The sequence below is a fragment of the Aethalodelphis obliquidens genome, unplaced genomic scaffold, assembly GCF_003676395.1.
Source record: "Aethalodelphis obliquidens isolate GAN/ISIS:26980383/991018 unplaced genomic scaffold, ASM367639v1 scaffold129, whole genome shotgun sequence".
NCBI lineage: Eukaryota > Metazoa > Chordata > Mammalia > Artiodactyla > Delphinidae > Aethalodelphis > Aethalodelphis obliquidens.
Window position 1 is genome coordinate 182191 of NW_020838073.1, and position 20909 is coordinate 203099.

At 48.6% G+C, this 20909-nt stretch overlaps 1 protein-coding gene across 1 annotated transcript in view; it reads left to right on the plus strand.

The window, feature by feature from the left end:
* CFAP221 (cilia and flagella associated protein 221) overlaps window positions 1-20866 on the plus strand; it is an 89110-nt gene extending 68244 nt beyond the window's left edge. Inside the window, exons 20-24 of the mRNA XM_027099182.1 lie at window positions 4593-4751; window positions 6124-6215; window positions 12439-12531; window positions 14933-15028; window positions 20051-20866. Coding sequence (XP_026954983.1) covers window positions 4593-4751; window positions 6124-6215; window positions 12439-12531; window positions 14933-15028; window positions 20051-20156 — 546 coding nt within the window. The 3' untranslated portion in view covers window positions 20157-20866. The remainder of the gene's footprint in view (window positions 1-4592; window positions 4752-6123; window positions 6216-12438; window positions 12532-14932; window positions 15029-20050) is intronic.
* The last annotated feature ends 43 nt before the right edge of the window (window positions 20867-20909 follow it).

Consider the following 20909-nt stretch of genomic DNA (forward strand, 5'->3'; position numbering starts at 1 on the left):
ATATTTTTTTTTTTTTTTTTTTTTTTGCGGTACGCGGGCCTCTCACTGTTGTGGCCTCTCCCGTTGCGGAGCACAGGCTCCGGACGCACAGGCTCAGCGGCCATGGCTCTCGGGCCCAGCCGCTCCGGGGCATGTGGGATCCTCCCGGACCGGGGCACGAACCCGCGCCCCCCGCATCGGCAGGCAGACTCTCAACCACTGAGCCACCAGGGAAGCCCTGTATATATATTTTAAGATGAAAATACAACAGAAAAAAAGTAAAGTCACCCCAGCCCCGTCCCGCGGCGCCTAGTTGATTCTTTATCCCATCTTCGGGCACCGTGGCCCTGCCACACCGACGCCTGATTCCCTGTCTTCTACCAAATTGAGTCCAGTCTCCCAGCGATGTGGGGTCCAGCCGGTTCTTCCCCCTCCCCTGCGTGTGTCCTCCTGTCACCTGCCCTCAGGGGCACCCCCTTCCCCCTTATCCTTAAGGATGCAGTACCCAAGCCCTAAGAGACTGAAGGCCAGACAGGAAATCTGCGGAGGTTCTATGTAAGAACGGAATCATCGGCGAAATGCCACGGTAGTTGCCCTAGTTACAGTCTGTTTTGTAAGGACACGCACACACACACGAACACACACGCACACACGCGCACACACACACACACACGCACACACGCGCACACGCACGCAGTATGAGGAAGGGCCTCAGACACTACCTGAGAAAGGCTCCTCTGGGAGAATCTACACGCGAGCCTCTGAAACTCTGACAGGGCAGAGACGCCGGTGGTCGCACCCAAGGGCAGAGCAGGGACAGACGCCTGCCTGTTTCCTGGTTGTTTGCCTTGGGGCTACTCCTCTGAGCTCTGCTGCTTTCCTCCAGGGAGCTGTGCTGTTTGTGTTTTGGCCAAACACAAACACAGCGTGTTCTGGTAGTCTCATTGCGGGGTGGGGGAGGGCTGTCCCTCAGAGACATAGAGTCAGGGCTGGGATGGCCTCACCGGGCATCTAACTCAGTGATTTTCAGACTTCACTTAGCACCAGCACCCTGTCGCCAGCTGAAATTTTACACAGCAGGGCAATATGTAAAATAGGGTCCCGGTTGCTGGGCTGGCAGTGGATGAGGGGCTTTCCTGAGGAGGGTATCCCTGCAAAACCCCAGGGTCTTCACAGTCTCCCCCAGACCCACCCTCTACCACCCCTCACCACTCTGCAAGTGAGAAAGCTGGTCTAGAGACCGGTTTTGCAGATGTAACATACATCAACATTTACCAAATTACATACTTTTCACATGGGCAGTTTATTGCATATCACTTACACATCAGTATGGCTATAAAAGAAAGAATTCGAAAAGCCTAAGAAAAGAAAGAAAAACAAAAGGCAAGCAATGCTGGTCGCAACGAGTAGAGCATTGCAGTGGAGTCTTGGTTGAAGTTTTGTTTTTTTGTTTTTTTTTTGCCGTACATGGGCCTCTCACTGTTGTGGCCTCTCCCGTTGCGGAGCACAGGCTCCGGACACACAGGCTCAGCGGCCATGGCTCACGGGCCCAGCCGCTCCGCGGCATGTGGGATCCTCCCGGACCGGGGCACGAACCCGTGTCCCCTGCATCGGCAGGCGGACTCTCAACCACTGCGCCACCAGGGCAGCCCCACAGTGGAGTCTTGGGGTGATATCTGTGCGCTGTCTGCAGGAGATGGGGTAGAGGGCTCTGGGGAGGAGACGCTGGGGCAGTGTGGACCCCATGCTCCGACGGTGCAGCTGAGGCCGTGGAAACGCTGGAGGGTTTTATAGAGGCGCGTTCCGAAAGCAAAAGGCAAGGCCATTATAAACTCCAGGGGGGAGAGTCAACTAAAAATCGATGTATGTTCCCAGCAGGAAGCCAAACTGAAATCGGCATGATTTTTAAGACTTGATAGAAAATTGAAAAATAGAATCCATCTGGCCTTGATACTAGAACTTCCCTCTGTCACTGACCCAGAGGTCGTGATAGTGAACCTTCACCAGAAAGCTATAATCCAGGCCTCAGCTTGGCCTGGCAGAGCGACATCCTTAGACAGTTAAGACAAAATAAATGCTGTTTACTAGTTTCCAGCTTTCAGAGACAACTTATGAACAAAGCATACTGGTCTTGGTGTGGTTCCAGAATGCAGATGTTGACGATCTCAATAATACAAAAGTAAAAATTGTGGAAGAGAGGAAGAAAGGGACGAGAAAGCATGGGAGTGGGAATGCCTTCATTTCACCCGAGGGGGAGTTGAAATACTCAACTAAAGATGATGAAACAGGAAATAGGTGGATCAGTGGATCATTGCAGGTCGCAGCCAAACTAACAATAACCATGTGATTTTCAAAGTCCGGAAGGAGCATCTGTGTACACGAGCAAGACCCTTACCTCACGGGGTAATGAGTCAGCAGATACTGTGAGGTCGACAGTCAAGAGGAGGAAGAAGCAGCGTGATGTTTAGAGTTAGTGACCATCCCAGGCACAAACCCAGACCCGAGCCTGGGGTAGGAGGGGCCCGCACGAGCCCCCTTGCTCTTCACCACGAATCCTCCCAGCCTGGGTGAGCCGCTCCCATATGCACGCAGTGGTCTGAGGGAAATTAAAATTAAAATAGTCACGGGCTGACCACTCAGACCTCCTGCTCTGGTAGCAATGGCCACCCTGGGGGAGGTGAGGTGTGACAACTGTTAGAGACGGTGGCATGGCCATTTCCAGAAAGATTTCATCCGCTGCACTTGACCCAAGGCAGGTCCAGAGAGTTGGCCACACGGCAGGTGTCCCCCCCACCCCAGTGCTGTGCACCTTTGACCCCGTCCCCGTCCCCGTGAGACTGCCAGCCCCTCCCCCATCAGTGACTCCACCTCTTGGTCACACTGTGACCAGGCCCAGCTGGGGTCTCTGTCATCCTGCCCCGAATCCCTGAGGCATCCCTTCCCGGGGCTGTCCCGATTGTCCTTTGTCACCACAGGGGTGACTCCTGGTGGCGGAGGCCAGCAGCCTCCAGATTCTGGCCCTCGCCCCATTTCTGGGGAGGTAGTTGTGCCCAGAGCACCTGGGCAGCTCCAGCTGGGTGCTCACCCTGCCTCCTGTCCTTTGCCCCTCCTTCCGGCACGTCCTCGCACGCTGGGGGATTTAAGGGGCCCTGCGCGGCGGCAGGACGCGTCCCCCACTTGCCCACCCACACCCGCCTTCCTCTGCATCCTCAGTCTCCCCGGCTTTGTCTCACCACGCCCCACCTTTCCCCTCGTTCCCTCCCAGCCCTCCAGCCCTGACCTGGGTCAGGGTGGGGACCCAAGGTTTGCCTTCACCTCTGTCCCTGTCCCCATTCCATGCGGCCCTATGAGGGACGGGAGAAGAGCTGCTGTGGACACACAGATACTCCACTCCTGACTCCCTCGAGGGGTTATCGCCTCCCTGCTGTTCTGCTGCCTTTACATCTGTGCGTCGTCACAAGAGCTTCTCCGTGGCCCTGGCTGCAAGTCAGCCTCCCTGCATGACTGGAGGACAGGCAGCCCAGCATTCGTGGCCGGGACGCCTTCATCACACGCACGATAGCCGGGCCCTCCTCTGGGTGCTGTCACGTCGTCTTCAAGTTGTTGGGGACATTTGTTTCTTGGCGGTGAGACTGGGTTCCCGTCAGTCGTGTGGAGTTCTGTGGGTTTTTAAAAAAAAATTTTTTTTAAATTATTCAAACAAACAAAAAGAACAGAATCTCAACTTAGTGGTTCCTAAACATCTGTGATTAAACAACCACAAGGGAGCTAAAAGCTATGTTGTCTGGGAGAAGAGCTGGGTTTTTGTTGGACAGGCCCCAGAAGGAACATTAAAAGGCTCCACATTTTGATATAATTGCTCTGTGCCTCCATTAGTTCTGCTGGAAAATTAGTGAAAGACAGGAACTCCCTTAAAGCCAGATACTTCATCCAAATGGAGCCTTCCTGAATTAAAAACATCACCAAAACAATGTTAAATGCTGATGTTTCCTGATATATCACATGCCACCCTCTCCTTTGTCTTTTTTTTTTGTGTGTGTGGTATGCGGGCCTCTCACTGCTGTGGCCTCTCCCGTTGCGGATCACAGGCTCCGGACGCGCAGGCTCAGCGGCCATGGCTCACGGGCCCAGCCGCCCCGCGGCATGTGGGATCTTCCCGGACCGGGGCCCAAACCCGTGTACCCTGCCTCAGCAGGAGGACTCTCAACCACTGCGCCACCTGGGAAGCCCCTGTCTTCTCTTTAAAGTTACTTTTTAGAAGCTATTCTTTTGTTTCCAAAACCAGCAGCTCATTGCTTTTTAAAACCAGTTTCCTTATTTAATAAATCCCCCTAATTGATCAAATCCAGAAACAAATACTTTAAGTGAATCCGCGTGGTATGTAATGAAGCGCTTCAACCAGAAAAGTGACATTTATGAATGACCATGACCATTGCCCATCTGAAGCCACCTCTGCTCTCCTGCTTCTCTTTCCCAGACGGGCTGACAGAGGTGGGGTCAGAGTGCGCGTGCCGGGGGAGGGGGGGCCGAATGGAGCCTTAGCTGACGCCTGTGCTGTGGCAGAGGAGGAAACCGGTCAACAAAAGAGACCCCGTTTTTCGTCTCTCCCGCAGAACCCCAGCCCAGGGTTATTTGCCGTGAAGCACCCGCTGACCTACGTGGAAACCTCGATGGATTACCATCTGTGCACCCACCCCAAATACAAGTTCACCAAGGAGTCCCACTGCAGCTCCAGCATCCCCCTAACCCAGAAGCAGTTTCTCCATCACATGGTAAAGCCATCCCGGCTCAGCGGCAGAGCTGGCTCTGGGCTGCGGGGACGGGCAGGGGACAAGGAGGGAGGGTCACCGCTGGAACCAAGGAGTAGAGGGTTTGCTGCCACAGCTGCAGGACGAGGACAGTAACCGTGGCGCTGTGGACCCTGTCACGCCCCAGCCCTGAAGGGGGGCAGGTGGGGACTCAGCACCATCCCCATCAGCCCGTACCCAGCTCCCAGGCTTCACGTTGCCCCCTTTTCAACGTTCTTAGTCTCTTTTTCCTTGAAGGTCATGCCTAATATTCATCTTATCCCCGCTGCAACCATGGAAAAACAGTCACGTGGCGGCCATAACCCTGTGGGATGACCCCCCTCTTTGTTTGGTCCCCAACAAGGACAGAAACGTCATAATGGGCAAGGTGGTGATGTGACAAATGCACAGTGAGGAAGAGGCCCCCGAGATCTCCTTCTTCCCCCAAATAACCAACCTGACCTCAGCCTCCAGGCACCTCCTGGGTGGCCCGCACCCTCTGCTCGGGATGAAACCCTAACTTAGGTGGGTGGCTGTCTCAGCAGCCCTGCCCCCGCCAGCTCCGCCTCATGCCTCTTCCCGCATCACCTTCCTGCCTCTTGGTTCTAGGACTCCAGCCTGATCCCCGTGCTCCTTGCTTGCTCCCTCTTCCCCAGCCCCGCAGGCAGCCGCCCCTGGGCCCTCCCTGGATCCCACCGGCTGGCCTCACGCGCCATGTGACTCCCTGTCCTGCACCCCAGGGCCCAGGAGCGCACCGTCACCCTCCTGAAAAGCCTTCCTTCCACACAAATCCGATCCGGTCATTTTCCAGTTTGGAAACCCTCCGTGGTCCCTGCTGCCCCTGGGAGCAGCTCCAGGCTCATTAGCTTGGCCCACGAGGCCCTTCACAACCAGCCTGCCTCTCCAGCCTCATTTCCTGTCACCCCCGTCACCCGCCCTGCACTCGGTGCTCTCCTGATGGCACCCTCCTCGCATTTTCCATGCCTTTGCACGCGCTTACCCCTGCCTGGACAGCCCTCTGATGAACTGACCCATCCTCTGAATGTTGCATTAGCATCACATGCACAGTAGTCAAAACGGGTGGAAAGGCCAGACCTGTCCTCCAGCACCAGGGCCGTTGCCCCTGTGCCACATCAGACAGGGGTGGGAGCCTCTCCGTCCTCCCTGCCTTAATGCCTGTTGCCTTGTTGCAGCAGTTGCTGGAGCAGCTGTCGTTTTTAGCCTCAGAAAAGTTCTACTAAACTTAATGGAATGATACATTTTGGAGCTCAACTTGGATTGAAAAATATTCAATTGAATGAAACGGAAGTCTTTCCTGAACTTTACATGTGGTCCCCCTGTGCCGGCTCTATTACAGGATGTCATTCCTGGAGTGATGACCTGGAAGAGGTTCCAGTGCCCGGTCCTCTCGTCCCTGCCCGAAACCTCGAAGACAGAGATGACGCAGAGGTAAGCCCAGCTCCCCGTCGCCTCACGGAGGTGTGTGTGCCCTGCAGAGTGCAGAGGCTGCAAGCTCAGAAGTTACCTGCCAGTAGTATGTCAAAGCATACTTTTAGTGCATCGTGAGGGAAGTCTGCTCACCAGAGGAATATGATGGTGTGTATAAAGTCATATCTTGACTTTATCTTAATTGAGATATACTTTATTTTTTTAACTTTTATTGAAATATAGTTGATTTACAATGTTATGTTAGTTTCGGATGTACAGCAAAGTGACTCAGTTATGTGTGTGTGTGTGTGTGTGTGTGTGTGTGTGTATACATATATTCTTTTTTACGTTCTCTTCCTTAATAGGTTATTACAATATATCGAATATAGTTCCCTGTGCTATGCAGTAGGCCCTTGTTGTTTACTTTTATAAATTAGTGGTGTGTATCTCTTGATCCCAAACTCCTGATTCATCTCCACCCACTTCCTCCACCCCCTCTCCCCCCTGGCAACCACAAGTTTGCTTTCTAGGTCTGTGAGTTTATTTCTGTTTTGTAAATAAGTTCATTAGTATCAGTTTTAGATTCCACATATAAGTGATATCATATGACATTTGTCTTTTTCTTTCTGACTTGCTTCACTTAGTATGATAGTCTCTAGGTCCATCCATGTTGCTGCAAATGGCATTATTTTGTTCTTTTTTATGCCTGAGTAATATGCCATTGTATATATGTACCGCATCTTTGTTTTTTAACATCTTTATTGGAGTATAATTGCTTTACAATGGTGTGTTAGTTTCTGCTGTATAACAAAGTGAGCCAGCTATAGCTATACATATATCCCCACATCTCTTCCCTCTTGCATCTCCCTCCCTCCCTCCCTATCCCACCCCTCTAGGTGGTCACAAAGCACCGAGCCGATCTCCCTGTGCTATGCAGCTGCTTCCCACTAGCTATCTATTTTACATTTGCATTTGGTAGTGTATATATGTCAATGCGACTCTCTCACTTCGTCCCAGCTTACCCTTCCCCCTCCCCGTGTCCTCAAGTCCATTCTCTACGTCTGCATCTTTATTCCTGTCCTGCCCCTAGGTTCTTCATGACCTTTTTTTTTTTTTTAGATTCTATATATATATGTGTTAGCCTACAGTATTTGTTTTTCTCTTGCTGACTTACTTCAGTCTGTATGACAGACTCTAGGTCCATCCACCTCACTACAAATAACTCAATTTCGTCTGTTTTTATGACTGAGTAATATGCCATTGTATATATGTGCCACATCTTCTTTATCCATTCATCTGTCAATGGACACTTAGGTTGCTTCCATGTCGTGGCTATTGTAAATAGTGTTGCTATGAACATAGGGATGCATGTATCTTTTCGAATAAGAGTTTTATTCAGATACCCGCCCAGGAGTGGGATTGCTATATCATATGGTAGCTTTTGAGATATACTTTTAAAAAGTCAATGTCACAGGTGGCTAGTTGGCCATGCTTCAATAAAAGCAGACACCAATCCACATAATTCAGCCGAAATAGCCATGGTCCATTTTTAACATTGTAGTTGCCAAGATTCGCCATCCACACCCTCCATATCCACTCCCAAATGATCCACCTCTCTCCATGCCCCAGCCTGGCCGTCTACCGGGCGGCCCCACAGCTGTCATCACACAGAGACAGAGCAGGTAGATGAGAATATCGTTAGGCCAAAGAAGGAGGAGATTTAGAGTAAGCACATTTTTGCTGATATGCTCATTTAACACCTCTCCAGAGCCCTAGGATCTCAAACAAGTAGACTGATGCCTTTTCTTTAAGACACGGCCTGGTCAGTGACCTGCTCCTGAGCCCTGGGGTTTGCTTCTTTGGCCCATTGTCCTTATAAAACGTAGTGAAATGAGTCGCTGGTGAGCAGATGTGACTAGTGTCCCAACACAATGACCATCAGCAGCGACATTCTGCTCAAACCCTTCGATTCAGGGTGAGGCCCAGCCCAAGTGGGGGCAGAGCCCTGCCACGGCCCAGGAGTGGCCAGCTCTGCCGGAGCACCGCCGCCAACCAGGGTCGGCAGGGACACGCACCCTTGACTCCCACCAGCGAGTGCCGGCTCTTCCCCGTCACCAGAATGGCTCGCAGCCTCCCGGAGCTGTGTGGCCCCGGCCACGCTCTGTGGCCAGCTCTCTGGGCCCAGTCCTCTCGTGCAGAACACAAGCCGATCGGGCTTGCTGTGAAGACCCCGCTCAGCCTCGACATTTTCGTTTTAGCAGAGGTAGGAAGGCTCACCCCGATGTGCACCTACCCCGTATGTACCACCCGTCACCTGCCCCTCCCCGGGTATTTGAGGAGATCGTTGCAATCCAGTTTGTGACCCTGGAACACTTACCTTTACTTCTTCCTGCACTGCCAGGCAAAAAGCTCTTCCTGAATGAAGCAGAATCTAGGCTTGTCCACCTGCTGTTCCCTTCGGGTTATTTCCTCGGTGCTTCCTCTGCCTGGAGATTAACATGAGACCAAGATTTGGCCCATGGTAGGGGCTCGAAAATATTAGTTCCTTTTCTGTGAGTTCATGTTACCGAACCAAACTTGGGTCCACTCGCCTGTGCACAGCAAAGCCAATCTACTGACACCGGCTTGTGGTGGAGGCAAGTGCAGCGTTCGTTGCAGGCGCCAAGCAAAGAGTCAGTCAGTTAAAGGTCAGGAAGCCCCAACTCCCCGGTGGCTTCCAGGGAAGCATTTTTAAAGGCCAGGTGAGGGAGGGGCGTTGCAGGGTGTGTGATCAGCTCGCGCACAGCTCTCTGGGTGGTGTTGAGGTGACAGGGTGGTGTTTCATCGTCAGTCCTCAGGTGTGGGGGCTACGTGCTCGTGGTCAAGTGGTCAACTTCCGCTTGACGGGTTTCGGCATCTGTAAGACAGCTGAGGAATGTGCATCAGATACTGTTATCTGGGTACACCTCAGAGAGGAGCCATGGCAGAGGACATAGGGAGGGGTCTGTACCTCCCCACCAGCCAGACAGAAGACGGTCACACACCCTGCAGCCCTCACCCCAAATTTTGCCTTTAAAAACGCCTGCCTGAAAACCACTGGGCAGTTCTGGGTTTTTGGGGCACAAACCACCTCGTCTCCTTGCTGGCCCTGAACCTTTCTCTGCTCCAGACTCCGACGTTTCGGGTTGCTTGGCCTTGCTGTGCGTCAGGCACACGAAATTGTTTGGTAACATTAGCATATTTCTAAAATCTGAAAACTCCAGAATCAAGGGCTGGGTGGAACAGTGACCTTGTAGGGAGAAGGAGTGCTTTGGTGTCTGAGAGACCTGCCTCGTAACCCGCTAGCCCTGTCACCCACTCTGTTTCCCTGGGCCACATTTACCTATTACTGAAGCCCGTTGAGCAATCATTTCCTCATCTGTGAAACGGGGACGGTGAAGGGGTCCTCACGGACCACGTGAGTTGTAAGGACTCAAGTGGTGCATCTAGCCCCATCCTTAGTAACCCTTCCCACTTCTGCCCTCCCCCACCCACTAAACCTTGCGGTAACTCTGCTGCCACCATACGGCGATGGCCCGCCACCAGCTAGACACACGGCCTCATTTTGCTGTGGGGTGAGGGCACTTCCGAATGGACCGCAGTCATCAGCAGACCAAACACAGCTGGTGTGGGTACCGTCCGGAGGCTGAATACGCACACTGAGCAACGGCAGGCAGTGGACACGCCGGGGTCCACCAGCTGTCGGCAAGCACTGGTCTCAGGAATTAAGAAAAAAAAGCCTGTTTTTTTTTCCAAAGCAATGTTCTTGGAAAAATCTCACGAGGCTGTTCTTTCAAAAGGCACTCAGAACGCAGTCACCTTGGGCTTGAACTAACCATGAATTAAATGTGAATTAAACAAGAAACTCCCCAGCTAGGACTTGTTACCTCCAGCTTCTGTGCCCAAGTGCTCTGTTGGCCTATTTGTTTCATAATAAACCATAACTGCACCACAGATTATAAAATCAAGAGCGGATTCTTTATTTCTTTGTCATGGATTTCTATGATGTAAGACCCTAGATAATGTTTTTATTTCTAAAAGAGTTATAGAATTATAATAGTATTCCCTTTTAAACTTCCTACACATCTGCTAATGATATTTCAACTCTGCGGTCATCTTTCTTGAATAGGTTACCTATTTCTTAGCTGCTATTTCCCCTGTATTTCTGCCCCTGAGAGTTGCTGTTAAACCATGCAGTATCCTTAGTTAATGTTTATTCACTCCAAGTTATTTTTGCATTCGTAATGATCAAAACAGCTCACTTGGGTTCTTTGCTCATTAATAAATTCAGAGAGAATTTACTGAGTGTCTGTGACTTTCATGCAATCTGAGTAAGTAGCGACAAAGAAGTCATCTAATCCAGTGGTGCCCAGACTTTGGGGTTTTATAGACAACTGAAATTTCCAGAATAATCTTAGGAATTGACTTAGAGTTGTCGGCGTTTTACTTTTCCAAGAAAGGCATGAAACAAAACAAAGCAAAACAAAACCCCCAATCTCCGTCCGCTGCCACCACCCTTTCAATTCCAGAGGAACATATTAACACATGGAAAAGTAAGCAGGACATGGTCTCAGAATTTTAAAATTAGGTAAGTTTGATCTCATGAAAAACCCTTGGTTGTTGCCATTCTGTCTTCCAGACCACCCTGGCCCCTGGGGAGTGGTCCAGGCTTCCACCTTCTCCCACCCTCCTCTCGGCTACACGCGCTCTGAGGTCTCAGTGGGATTGTCCGTTAGAACCTGTGTTCTCTGTCACCGAGTCAGTAAATAGGACTAATCTCTGGGTGGTGGAAGCCAGGTCCCTTTCCAGTGAGGAATGGTGTTAGAGACCAAAATCTGGGTTCCTGGTGCACACATCATTACTGGGGGTGGAGCGGGGGAGTCATCTCTTGGCCTCCTCAGCGGACAAGCCCGAGTGTGTACGTGGGGAAATGCATACATATATATGCACACACACACACGTATGTACACATTCATACAAAGATACATGACTGCATACATCGACACACATATGCACATGTCCATGTGCACGTAGGCACCCATACACACACCTACACCCATTTTAGACATCATGAATCCACACCGGTGCCTGTAATCCCAACCCACATTCATGGAGTTGCTGCTTGCTTTTCCCCGGTCCATAGTCGTCTGTCTCTTCTTTGCCCTGTGAGAACCCCTGGTCTCCTAACACACTCACTCCCTCAGTTTTATAGAACGTCAATAGTTTTATAGAACTGTCAATAGTTCTATAAATAGTTTCAGAATTGCTTCACCTATAACCACTTTAATAAACAAGCATTTTTGCTTATTAAACAAGGAGAAGAAACTTATCTCCAAGACGTATCTGCACGCACCAAGGAGGCTTCAATTAACCTCCTGGCTTTCCTTTCCTGCCGCCTGCCTTACCCTCTGCCTGCAGCCTTTCTAGAGCCTGCGAGGAGGTCAGTTTCCTGCTGTGGGTCATTCTTTACTCTCTTCTATGAGACAACACTCCTCTCAGCTTCTAGAAACTTATTCCAGAAAATTATTTTAAAAGTTTATCCATTTGTGACTCTTTTCCTATTCTCTTTGCTGTTGTGGGTTCCTCTAATATCATTTGAGAGGCATGTTAAGAAGGTGTTGAGACCCAAAAAAGGGGAAATTTTTTTAAAAGGTGAGTGTTTGCTCCACCAACTTGAAACAGAGGTCTGCCGCCGACTTTAAAAATAACAAAATGTCTTTTCTCCCCATCTCAATTCTTTTGATGTCCTCAACACCCAGTAATTTGTACATGAAGCTGTAAAATCATGATACCAAACAATATATAAGGGGGTGGGGAGGAGGTTTGAAACTGAATAAACAGCTAAGGAAGAGTATAAACGTGGGAAAAAATATTAAGAACAAAAAAAGCGAACGAACTGCCCCACGCCAGCCCGACCCCTGGGAAATAGTGGAAGTTTAGACACCACAAGTTTGACAGTTCTGTTTCTAAACTCTGGGAAATGTCTTTCTCAAAACCGAAGTATAGTTGATTTACAGTAACACCGGGAAGTGTCTTCTTTGGCCCCATTCTCTTGGGTTTGACTGGTACCTATCGCAGCCCCGCCTTTACCTCTAGGGAGACATGAGTGGGTTTGCAAGAACGAAGCAGGGCAGAACAGTAGCGTAGAACACCAGTGGTGGAAAGGAAAGTGCTTTAGGAAATTGTGTAAAGACCCCGAGACTACAAATGTGTGATTTTTCCACAGCTGCGATTCCTTCAATTTAGCCATGCTTCCTATAGACGTCCCTGCCGTTCTTGATGCCTTACCAGAGGAAGACAGAATGGAGACCCTCGAACGGTACTCTTTTACTTTTGGTCTCTCGTGATGTCTATTTTCCAGAAATAGTCCCGGTGCTGTGAGAGATTTCCAAGGAGCACCCAGTGCCCGAGCTTGCACCCTGGCCGAGACACGGCTAACACCCAGCCATACGCCCAACTAGATAGGATGCTGGATTCGTGGTGGAGAACAGCCTAAGGTCTCACACTGGCTGATCTTTCCGTGCTGCAGGCGCTCAGGGGAGGGGTGAGCGGAGGGGGAGCTGAGTGGGCTTCCAAGGCTGCAGAGTCGCCTTGACTGGGGTTAGTACTCAAAGGGTGGGTGGGGTTTGGAGGGGCATAAAGAAATAGAGCGCCCCCAGATAAATAAAAAAGAGAAAAAAGAGAAAAACGAAAACAAAGGAGATTTTAAAAGAAAGAGCGAAAACAAACAAAAAAAAAAAGGAAGAAAATAAAAAGAAATATCAGCCCCAAACTAAGCTGCTTAAACTTGACTTTACTGATGAGCATCCAACATCCAGTGGGAATGCATCCTTGAATCTCCTGTGGCTGTACCCACTCGACCATTTTTCCCTGTAGATAATCAGTGAGTGAAGTCCTGAATATCTGAGGCGTGTGTCGGTTTTCGTGAGACCTGCCCACACCCAAGTGTGACACTTGAGCGCCTGAAGCTTGGAACCCAGGGTGAACAGGGAGGTTGAGTGTCCGCCACTCAAACCCCGGAGCACGAGGGCGTTTCCTGAGGACACTGTAGCCGGCGGGCGGGGATGACACACGGTTACTTGAGGGTCAGCGCTGGGGACAGCTGGGGAGATGCTCGGCAGACCCCTCCCCCATTCAGCACTGATGCGCGGACCCCGGGGGCTCGGTCCCCTCATCTCTGAAATGGGAAGAGTAGTACCTGCTTCTGGGGGGTTGTCCCCGAGGACGGCGGGGGGGGGGGGGGGTGACCGACATCTACTGCGCACTAAATGGGCATCTGGCAAAAGCCTCGCTCACCCGCAACAAGGTCTTGCTATTTTCCACTCTTGAGGGGTGAGGAAAGCGCTAAGGGGAAGGCGCTCTCCGCACAGCGCCGGCTTCACGCGAGACTGGCCCGGAGCCGCTGCTCAGCGGAGCTTACGGATCAGAACGACTCTGTGGGTTTCAAGGTGTTTTCCCAACAGAAAACTGCTCTGCCCACCTCTGTTTACGCATCGCTGTCAGCAGAGGGTTCCTGCTGCTAATTCTAAATTTTGAAGCCTTCGTTGATCTTGGGAGCATTTCTCTGAGTGTAGCAGAGACGGCCTCTCTCAAAAAAACTGTCCCTTCTAAAGAAATAGACTTGTGGAGACCGGAGACTCACCGTCCCAGCCTCCCCTGCAATTACGTCATCCATGTCACTCGGCCTGTGCCGAAGGGACAGGAGCAGACGTGAGATCTCCTCCCGAGGGCAGGGCCAGGGTGGAGTGGGCTCCTGCACCCTCTCTCTCGCTGCTTCGTGGAGCTGGAACCCACATGTGCAGGGACCCAGCTGTAACCATCCAACACCCAAGCTCGAGGCCAGGGGTCCGCAAACGGCCGAATCCGGCCTGCCACCTGCTTTTGCAAACCGTTTTATTGAAATACAGCCACACTCATTCATGTATGTGTTTTTCCATGATTCCTTTCATGCTGCAACAGCAGAGCTGAGTAGTTGTATAGGAGACCCTACGACCCGCAGAGGCCTTTACAGGAAAAGTTTGCTGACCCCTGCTCTAGGGGATCGCAGAGCCCAAGATAAAAATAACCTCGGTCCCTGCAATGTCTTCTCTCACCCATAGATTATTTAGAAATATACTGTTTCATTTTTAAAGCAGTCGTGGATTTTTTTACTCTTCTTTGCTATTGATTTCTATTCGAATTCCATGTGGCCATAGAACATTCTCTGAATGATTTCAATCTTTTGAAACATTCATGCTCTCCTTATGGTCCAAGGTATGGTCAATATTGGCAAATGTTCCACGTGCACCTGAAGAGAATATGAATTCTGTAACCGCATTTCTAAACTGCTTTTTTTTTTTTTTTTTCGGTGCGCGGGCCTCTCACTGTTGTGGCCTCTCCCGTTGCGGAGCACAGGCTCCGGACGCGCAGGCTCAGCGGCCATGGCTCACGGGCCCAGCCGTTCCGTGGCATGTGGGATCTTCGCGGACCGTGGCACGAACCCGTGTCCCCTGCATCAGCAGGCGGACTCTCAGCCACTGCGCCACCAGGGAAGCCCCCTCTAAACTGCTTTTTATTCTCTGCTTATAAATAACCATTCCCACTACTGTGGGTTGGTAGAAAGCTATTTGTCAGCCTTATGCTTTTTAACGTAGATTCCAGAAGAGTAGGTGGGAGGAATGTTGAAAGAATTGCGTAACTCTTAAATGACGACAATATTTCTCGATTTTATTCCTTTTCAGCGAGCTCTGTGAGCAGAGTATAGACATCATGCTGACCCCAGAAATGATGGCGGTGGAATTCCCTATGTTGAACTACAAGGACACCAAGAAGGAGAAGTAAGTGGATGCTTTGATGGCTTAGGAAGAGGCAGCCAGGATAAAGTTCACCCTACGGGACGCACAGAACTGCCGTGCTGTTTGGATCTAAGAACGTGTCAAAAGGGGCACGTTTCCAATGCTTCAGATGTTTAGATGTGTATTTTATGCATAGCGACGCTCCCTCAAATGTTGTTGGCAAATAAACCTTTAGAACAGAGTCCAGCATTCCCATTTGCTTATCGTGTGATTTCAGAGCTGTGTTTGTTTCTTATGAGTAGCTGAATGAGCTTCGTGCAGTATAAGAGGCCCAGGCTCTGGAGCCTGGCGAGACCCGGGGCCGCAGCCCATTTAGCGCCCGTGCCACCTCCAGCTGCATTGCTCATCTTAAGTAACTGGGCAGTTGTGAGGGTTAAATGAGATGCCAGTGCGAAGACACCTCTCCAGCTGCTCGATGTGAACTCGCTTGGCACACGTGAATTCTTCTCTTTGCCTCTCCCTCAGGGGCCAACTAGCCGAGCAAACCGTCACCCTTCAAGAATTGGTTTTGAAGAATACTTTGGTAAAGTAAATAACCACCAGAGTTCATATGGTTTGTAAGTTTGAAATTCCAGTTATCCTTTTTAGAATTCTTTTTCTCTTAAAAAAAAAAAAAGTCTTTTTTGGGACTTCCCTGGTAGTCCAGTGGTTCAGACTCCGCACTTCCACTGCAGGGGGTGCGGGTTCAATCCCTGGTCGGGGAACTAAGATCCCGCATGCTGCGTGGCCAAAAAATAAACAAAAATAGAAATAAACAAATCAGTGATTTTAAAAAAATTCTACTGAAAAAAATAAAAATAAAGCCTTTTTTTTTACTATTAAAATGTTAGAAAATACAGAAAAATATAAAGAATAAAATAAAAACAATAATCCTACCACCCAGAGGCAGTAACTTGTACATTTTGATGTGTGGTCTTCCAAGGATTTATTTGTTTGTTAGTTTAAATAAACCATAGACACCTATTATATTTTGTTAAACCGTACATACAGTCATCACTCGGTATCCACAGGGGATTGGTTCCAGGACACCCCCATCCTGAGTACCCAAATCTGTGGATGCTCAAGTCCCTGTATAAAATGCTGTAGAATTTGCACATAACCTACGCACATCTTCCCAGATACTTTAAGTCATCTCTAGATTACTCATAATACCTCATACAATGTAAATGACTTGTAAATAGTTGCCAGCGCACGGCAAATTCAAGTTTTGCTTTTTGGAACTTTCTGAAATTTTTTTTCATCCGGGGTTGGTTGAATCTGAGGATGCAGGACCTATGGATACAGAGTGCCAACTGTATGTGTTGACATATATTCATACATGCATACCTTATATATATATGAATTCAATCATATTGTTTTATCTTCTAGAATTTTATTTAGCAGTATAGCATAAACATAGCTGTATAGACACAGACATACACCTTTGTATCTCATTCGTGGATGTGCCATCGTGTGTTCACATGCCCTTCTGATGATCACATCACCTCTTTCCAATGTTCTGCTGTTGCCAGTAGCGCTGCAACAAACCTCCTTGTGTCATAATTCCTTGAAAACTTATCAGACTGTCTCCTTGGGATAAATTCCTAGACACATAAATGCTAGGTTCATGTTCATTTTGAGGTTTTAATATATAGTGCTTCACCACCATCCAGAAAGTTCATCAACAAACCTCCTACCAGCAGAGGTCAGGATGCGCACATTCAAATGCCCTGAACAACGTGTTACGGTATCAGGCTTTTTTCTTTACCAATATGATAGGTTTTTAAATGACCATATCATTGTTTTAATTTTAAACTTCTTTGTTTACAAGTGATGGTAAAAAATTTCCTACGTTTATCAATTGTTTTTCTTCTTTTATGAAGGGATTTTTTACCTATATTGTAGAAAGTGTTTATCTTTTTCTTACTTATTTGTAAGAGTCCCTCATATTTTAGGGATAATTACCCTTCCTGTGTATACTGTAAATTTCTCAGTTTGTCTTCCTTGTTTGGGGTGTTTTGGGGAGGCCCTGCCTTTTTGGAAGGGAATACCCACATATCTTAGAGGAGCATGGGGTTCCTTTGGTTTGTTTGTGATAGTAGCAGAGGCCTACAGCAAACCAACACTCTCAGAAAGTAGACTGGCAGTTTCCCGTAAAAGAAAATCGAGGAAATAAAAATTTTAAATAGAATTTCAGTGAGCATCGGTTTTAAGCAGCTAATTAACAATAAAATATCATGTTACACTACATAGCACATAGAACCTCTGACACCTCAACAAAGAGATGTACTTTGCATTCTGTTTCAGGTTTCAAACAAACAGTTGACTAAGAGGTTATTTTTCAATCCATTTTTTAAAAATTATTTTATTTATTTATTTTTGGCTGCATTGGGTCTTTGTTGCTGCATGTGGGTTTTCTCTAGTTGCGGAGAGCGAGGGCTACTCTTCATTGCAGTGCACAGGCTTCTCATTGCGGTAGCTTCTCGTTGCAGAGCACGGGCTCTAGGTGCGCGGGCTCAGTAGTTGTGGCTCGCAGGCTTAGTAGTTGTGGCTCGCGGGCTCTAGGTGTGCAGGCTCAGTAGATGTGGTGCACGGGCTTAGTTGCTTCACCACCTGTGGGATCTTCCTGGACCAGGGCTCGAACCCGTGTCCCCTGCATTGGCAGGCAGATTCTTAACCACTGCGCCACCAGGGAAGTATCCCTAAGGGATACTTTTTTTTTTTCAATTTCAAAAATTACCCCTGGACTTAGAATGGTTTGCCCCATGAGTGGGGCAATATCTAACACCTCTTTGCTTACTTGGTATTTAACCTGGTTTTTCACCATTTTCACTACAGAAGCTAATACTGAATGCCATTGGATTATCAAATGATTATTGAATGAAGTAGAACTTATTACTTTATATATTCACCCAAAGTGGAAGATCTTCTTTTCTTGTTTAATGTGTTTTAGCTACTTTACCAAAAAAAACAAAACAAAAAAAACCCAGCAATGAACTCTAAACATTTTCTGCACAACTTAGCTTCCAATTTTTTTTTCAAAATACACATACATTTCACACATTTTCAATAAATAGATCCATGGCCATTTGAATTCATCTATTTTGCAGTTTAAATTATTTTTTGTACGTTTTTTCATGTGTCAAAATTGTCAATGTAATTATCAGTTTATTGGCTGCATAGTATTCCAACTGATTGATATCCCACAGATGATTTTGTTTCATTTTTTTCAAATTTTTATTGAAATATAATTGATTTACAGTTGTGTTAGTTTCAGGTATACAGCAGAGTGACTCAGTTATATATATGTATATATATATATATTCTTTTTCAGATTCTTTTCCCTTATAGGTTATTACAAGATACGAGTAGAGTTCCCTATGCTGTACAGCAGGTATTTGGTTCTGAAATTCTCTCCAGCACATGGCAAGCATGACCCAACGCTCAGCTCTGTCTTCTCTCTCCTTGTGCCTTTTCCTCACCTCCTTCAGCCTCAGCCAGAAGCAGACAGAGTCAGACACACACACACCAGAGCTTGGTCAGACAGGGATAGAAATAAAGAACCCATCAGTGGCACTTATCGTCCCCATGAAGACTGCTGTCTATTGGGTTTGTGGCAAATATTTATTTTCACGGATGCAAAGAATCATCTGCTCTCCCTCGATGGCTGTAATCAACCCGAGAGATTCTTTGCTGCCTTGATGGTGATCACACCCTCTCAAGACCCACTAAGGAGAATCATATTGCAAACGTCCAAGAAACTGTGAGAGTGACTTTAGTTGCCAACATATCATTCGACTCCCCTTAGATTATCATATCACTCAATCATTAATATCTTTAAGGGCTGACATGATCTATATATTTTTACACTGATTCCATAAGGTGGTGCCAATTTTTTTTTTAATTATACACATTAGGGAACATTTTAGTTCTTCATTTTCAGATATTTCTGCTTTTTCAAAACTTTCGGGTATTTGCCAAAACTTCACATTTCACCCTCTTTAGGAAATGTTTCAGAAGCACTTAATTTTATTTTTTTAATTTTACTGAAGTAGAGTTGATTTACAGTGTTGTGTTAGTTTCTGCTGTACAGCAAAGTGATTCAGTTATACATATACATATATATATTCTTTTTCATATTCTTTTCCATTATGGTTCATCACAGGACATTGAATATATCTCCCTGTGCTATACAGTAGGACCTTGTTGGTTATCCATCTTATAGCTAATAGTTTGCATCTGCCGATTCATCCCTCCCCCACCTTGGCAACCACCAGTCTGTTCTCTATGCCCATGAGTCTGTTTCTGTTTTGTAGATAAGTTCATTTGTGTCGACTTTAGATTCCTGCTGCTGTGAATATAGGGGAGAAGCACTTAATTCTGTATTGAATTCTTCTATCTGGTCAGATCGTATAGCTGAGCTCACAGTCCTTAGACACCTGTGCTTCCAACCAAATACACTCATCACGGCCTCCCGGATATTTGGAGAGTTCTACCCCTCGCCACACCGGTGACATCTGGCCTCCACATCAGCCACTGCTCTACCCAGGTGCAGAGCCCTCCCTCTTGATTCCCACCTTCTGGAACTATGGCCAGAGTCAGAGATACTGTGCGTCCACTCGACTCATAAACATGAAGAACCGGCTCCCGCCAACTGAGCCTTCAGAAGCCATCATGCCGGGATGTGTACGAGTAAGTTCTCGTTTCCCCTTTGCAACAATCCTGGGGGACGGGATGCACACCAGGTGTGCGTCTGGAAACGGCGGCTGAGAGCTTAGGTCACGTGGCTCTGCTAAGATACTGGTGCGGCTCAGACTGGAAACCAGGCTTGAGCCACTTACCGGTTGGGTGTTTCCACTGGTAACTAAGTGATCGCTAAGCGGGGTTTCAACTGTGTATGCGGATAAACAGCCCTCCGACCTTCGCAAGGCATCTCTCGCACCGCTGGGCCCGGCAGCAGGTTGGTGGTGTTTCATGAGGGCCCCGATGCGCCTTGCCGGGTCTGTGTTTGATGTATATACTTAGAGAGGCGAGAGACCAAGCACAGCCACTGGAGAAGGCAGGAGAAAAGGTGTTTGAGGAGATGAAGACCCTGCGGGGCAAAGCTCTCAACTCGTTGACTCTAGAATAACAACAGACACCGGGAGGTCAGTTCCGCTCACTTGCTTTCTGCAGGTCACCGTGGTCCTCTTGGTCTGTTTACGTTCCAGCCATTTGGGGAATTAACGTTTCCAGAGAAAAAAAAATTGAAATGTGGATGATGTATATATTTTTAAATTATTTTTCTCTGTAACAGTAAAATGTCATCAGTATGATGGCAATGTTTGGAGCTCCTGGCTGCAAGCTTTAGCGTGGGAGCGAAGGCTTCCGGAGTGCGAGAGGCCAAGCGCCCTCTGGGGGGCGGGGGAGGGGCTGCTCCCCCCCCCCCGCCCCGCCGTGACCGCCAGCTGCCACGGCCCCCCAGCACCAGACCCTGGCTTTGGCGGCCGCTCCCGGAAACAGCAGCTCCCCAGCGGCTGTGACGGGGGCAGACCCAGGCGGGGGGCGACCGGAGCCCGCAGACTGGCTTGGGAGAAGAGGGTGAGGCCTCTGCAAGGGTTCTCGGGAGCAGCTGGGGCGCGAGGGCGTCGCCTCGGGCCCAGGAGTCCCTGCGAAGGGTCAGTGGCAAGCAGGCCTTTTGACCGTGTGTGGCAGCATGACTCCAGTTCTTATGCATAGGCTGGCTGCAGGTCAGAATCACTTGGAGAGCTTCAAAAACAACAGCTGAATGACTGCTGTTCTTAAAATGGATAACCAACAAGGACCTTCTCTACAGCACGGGGAACTCTGTTCAATATTCTGTAATAACCTAAATGGGAAAAGAATCTGAAAAAGATTAGATACG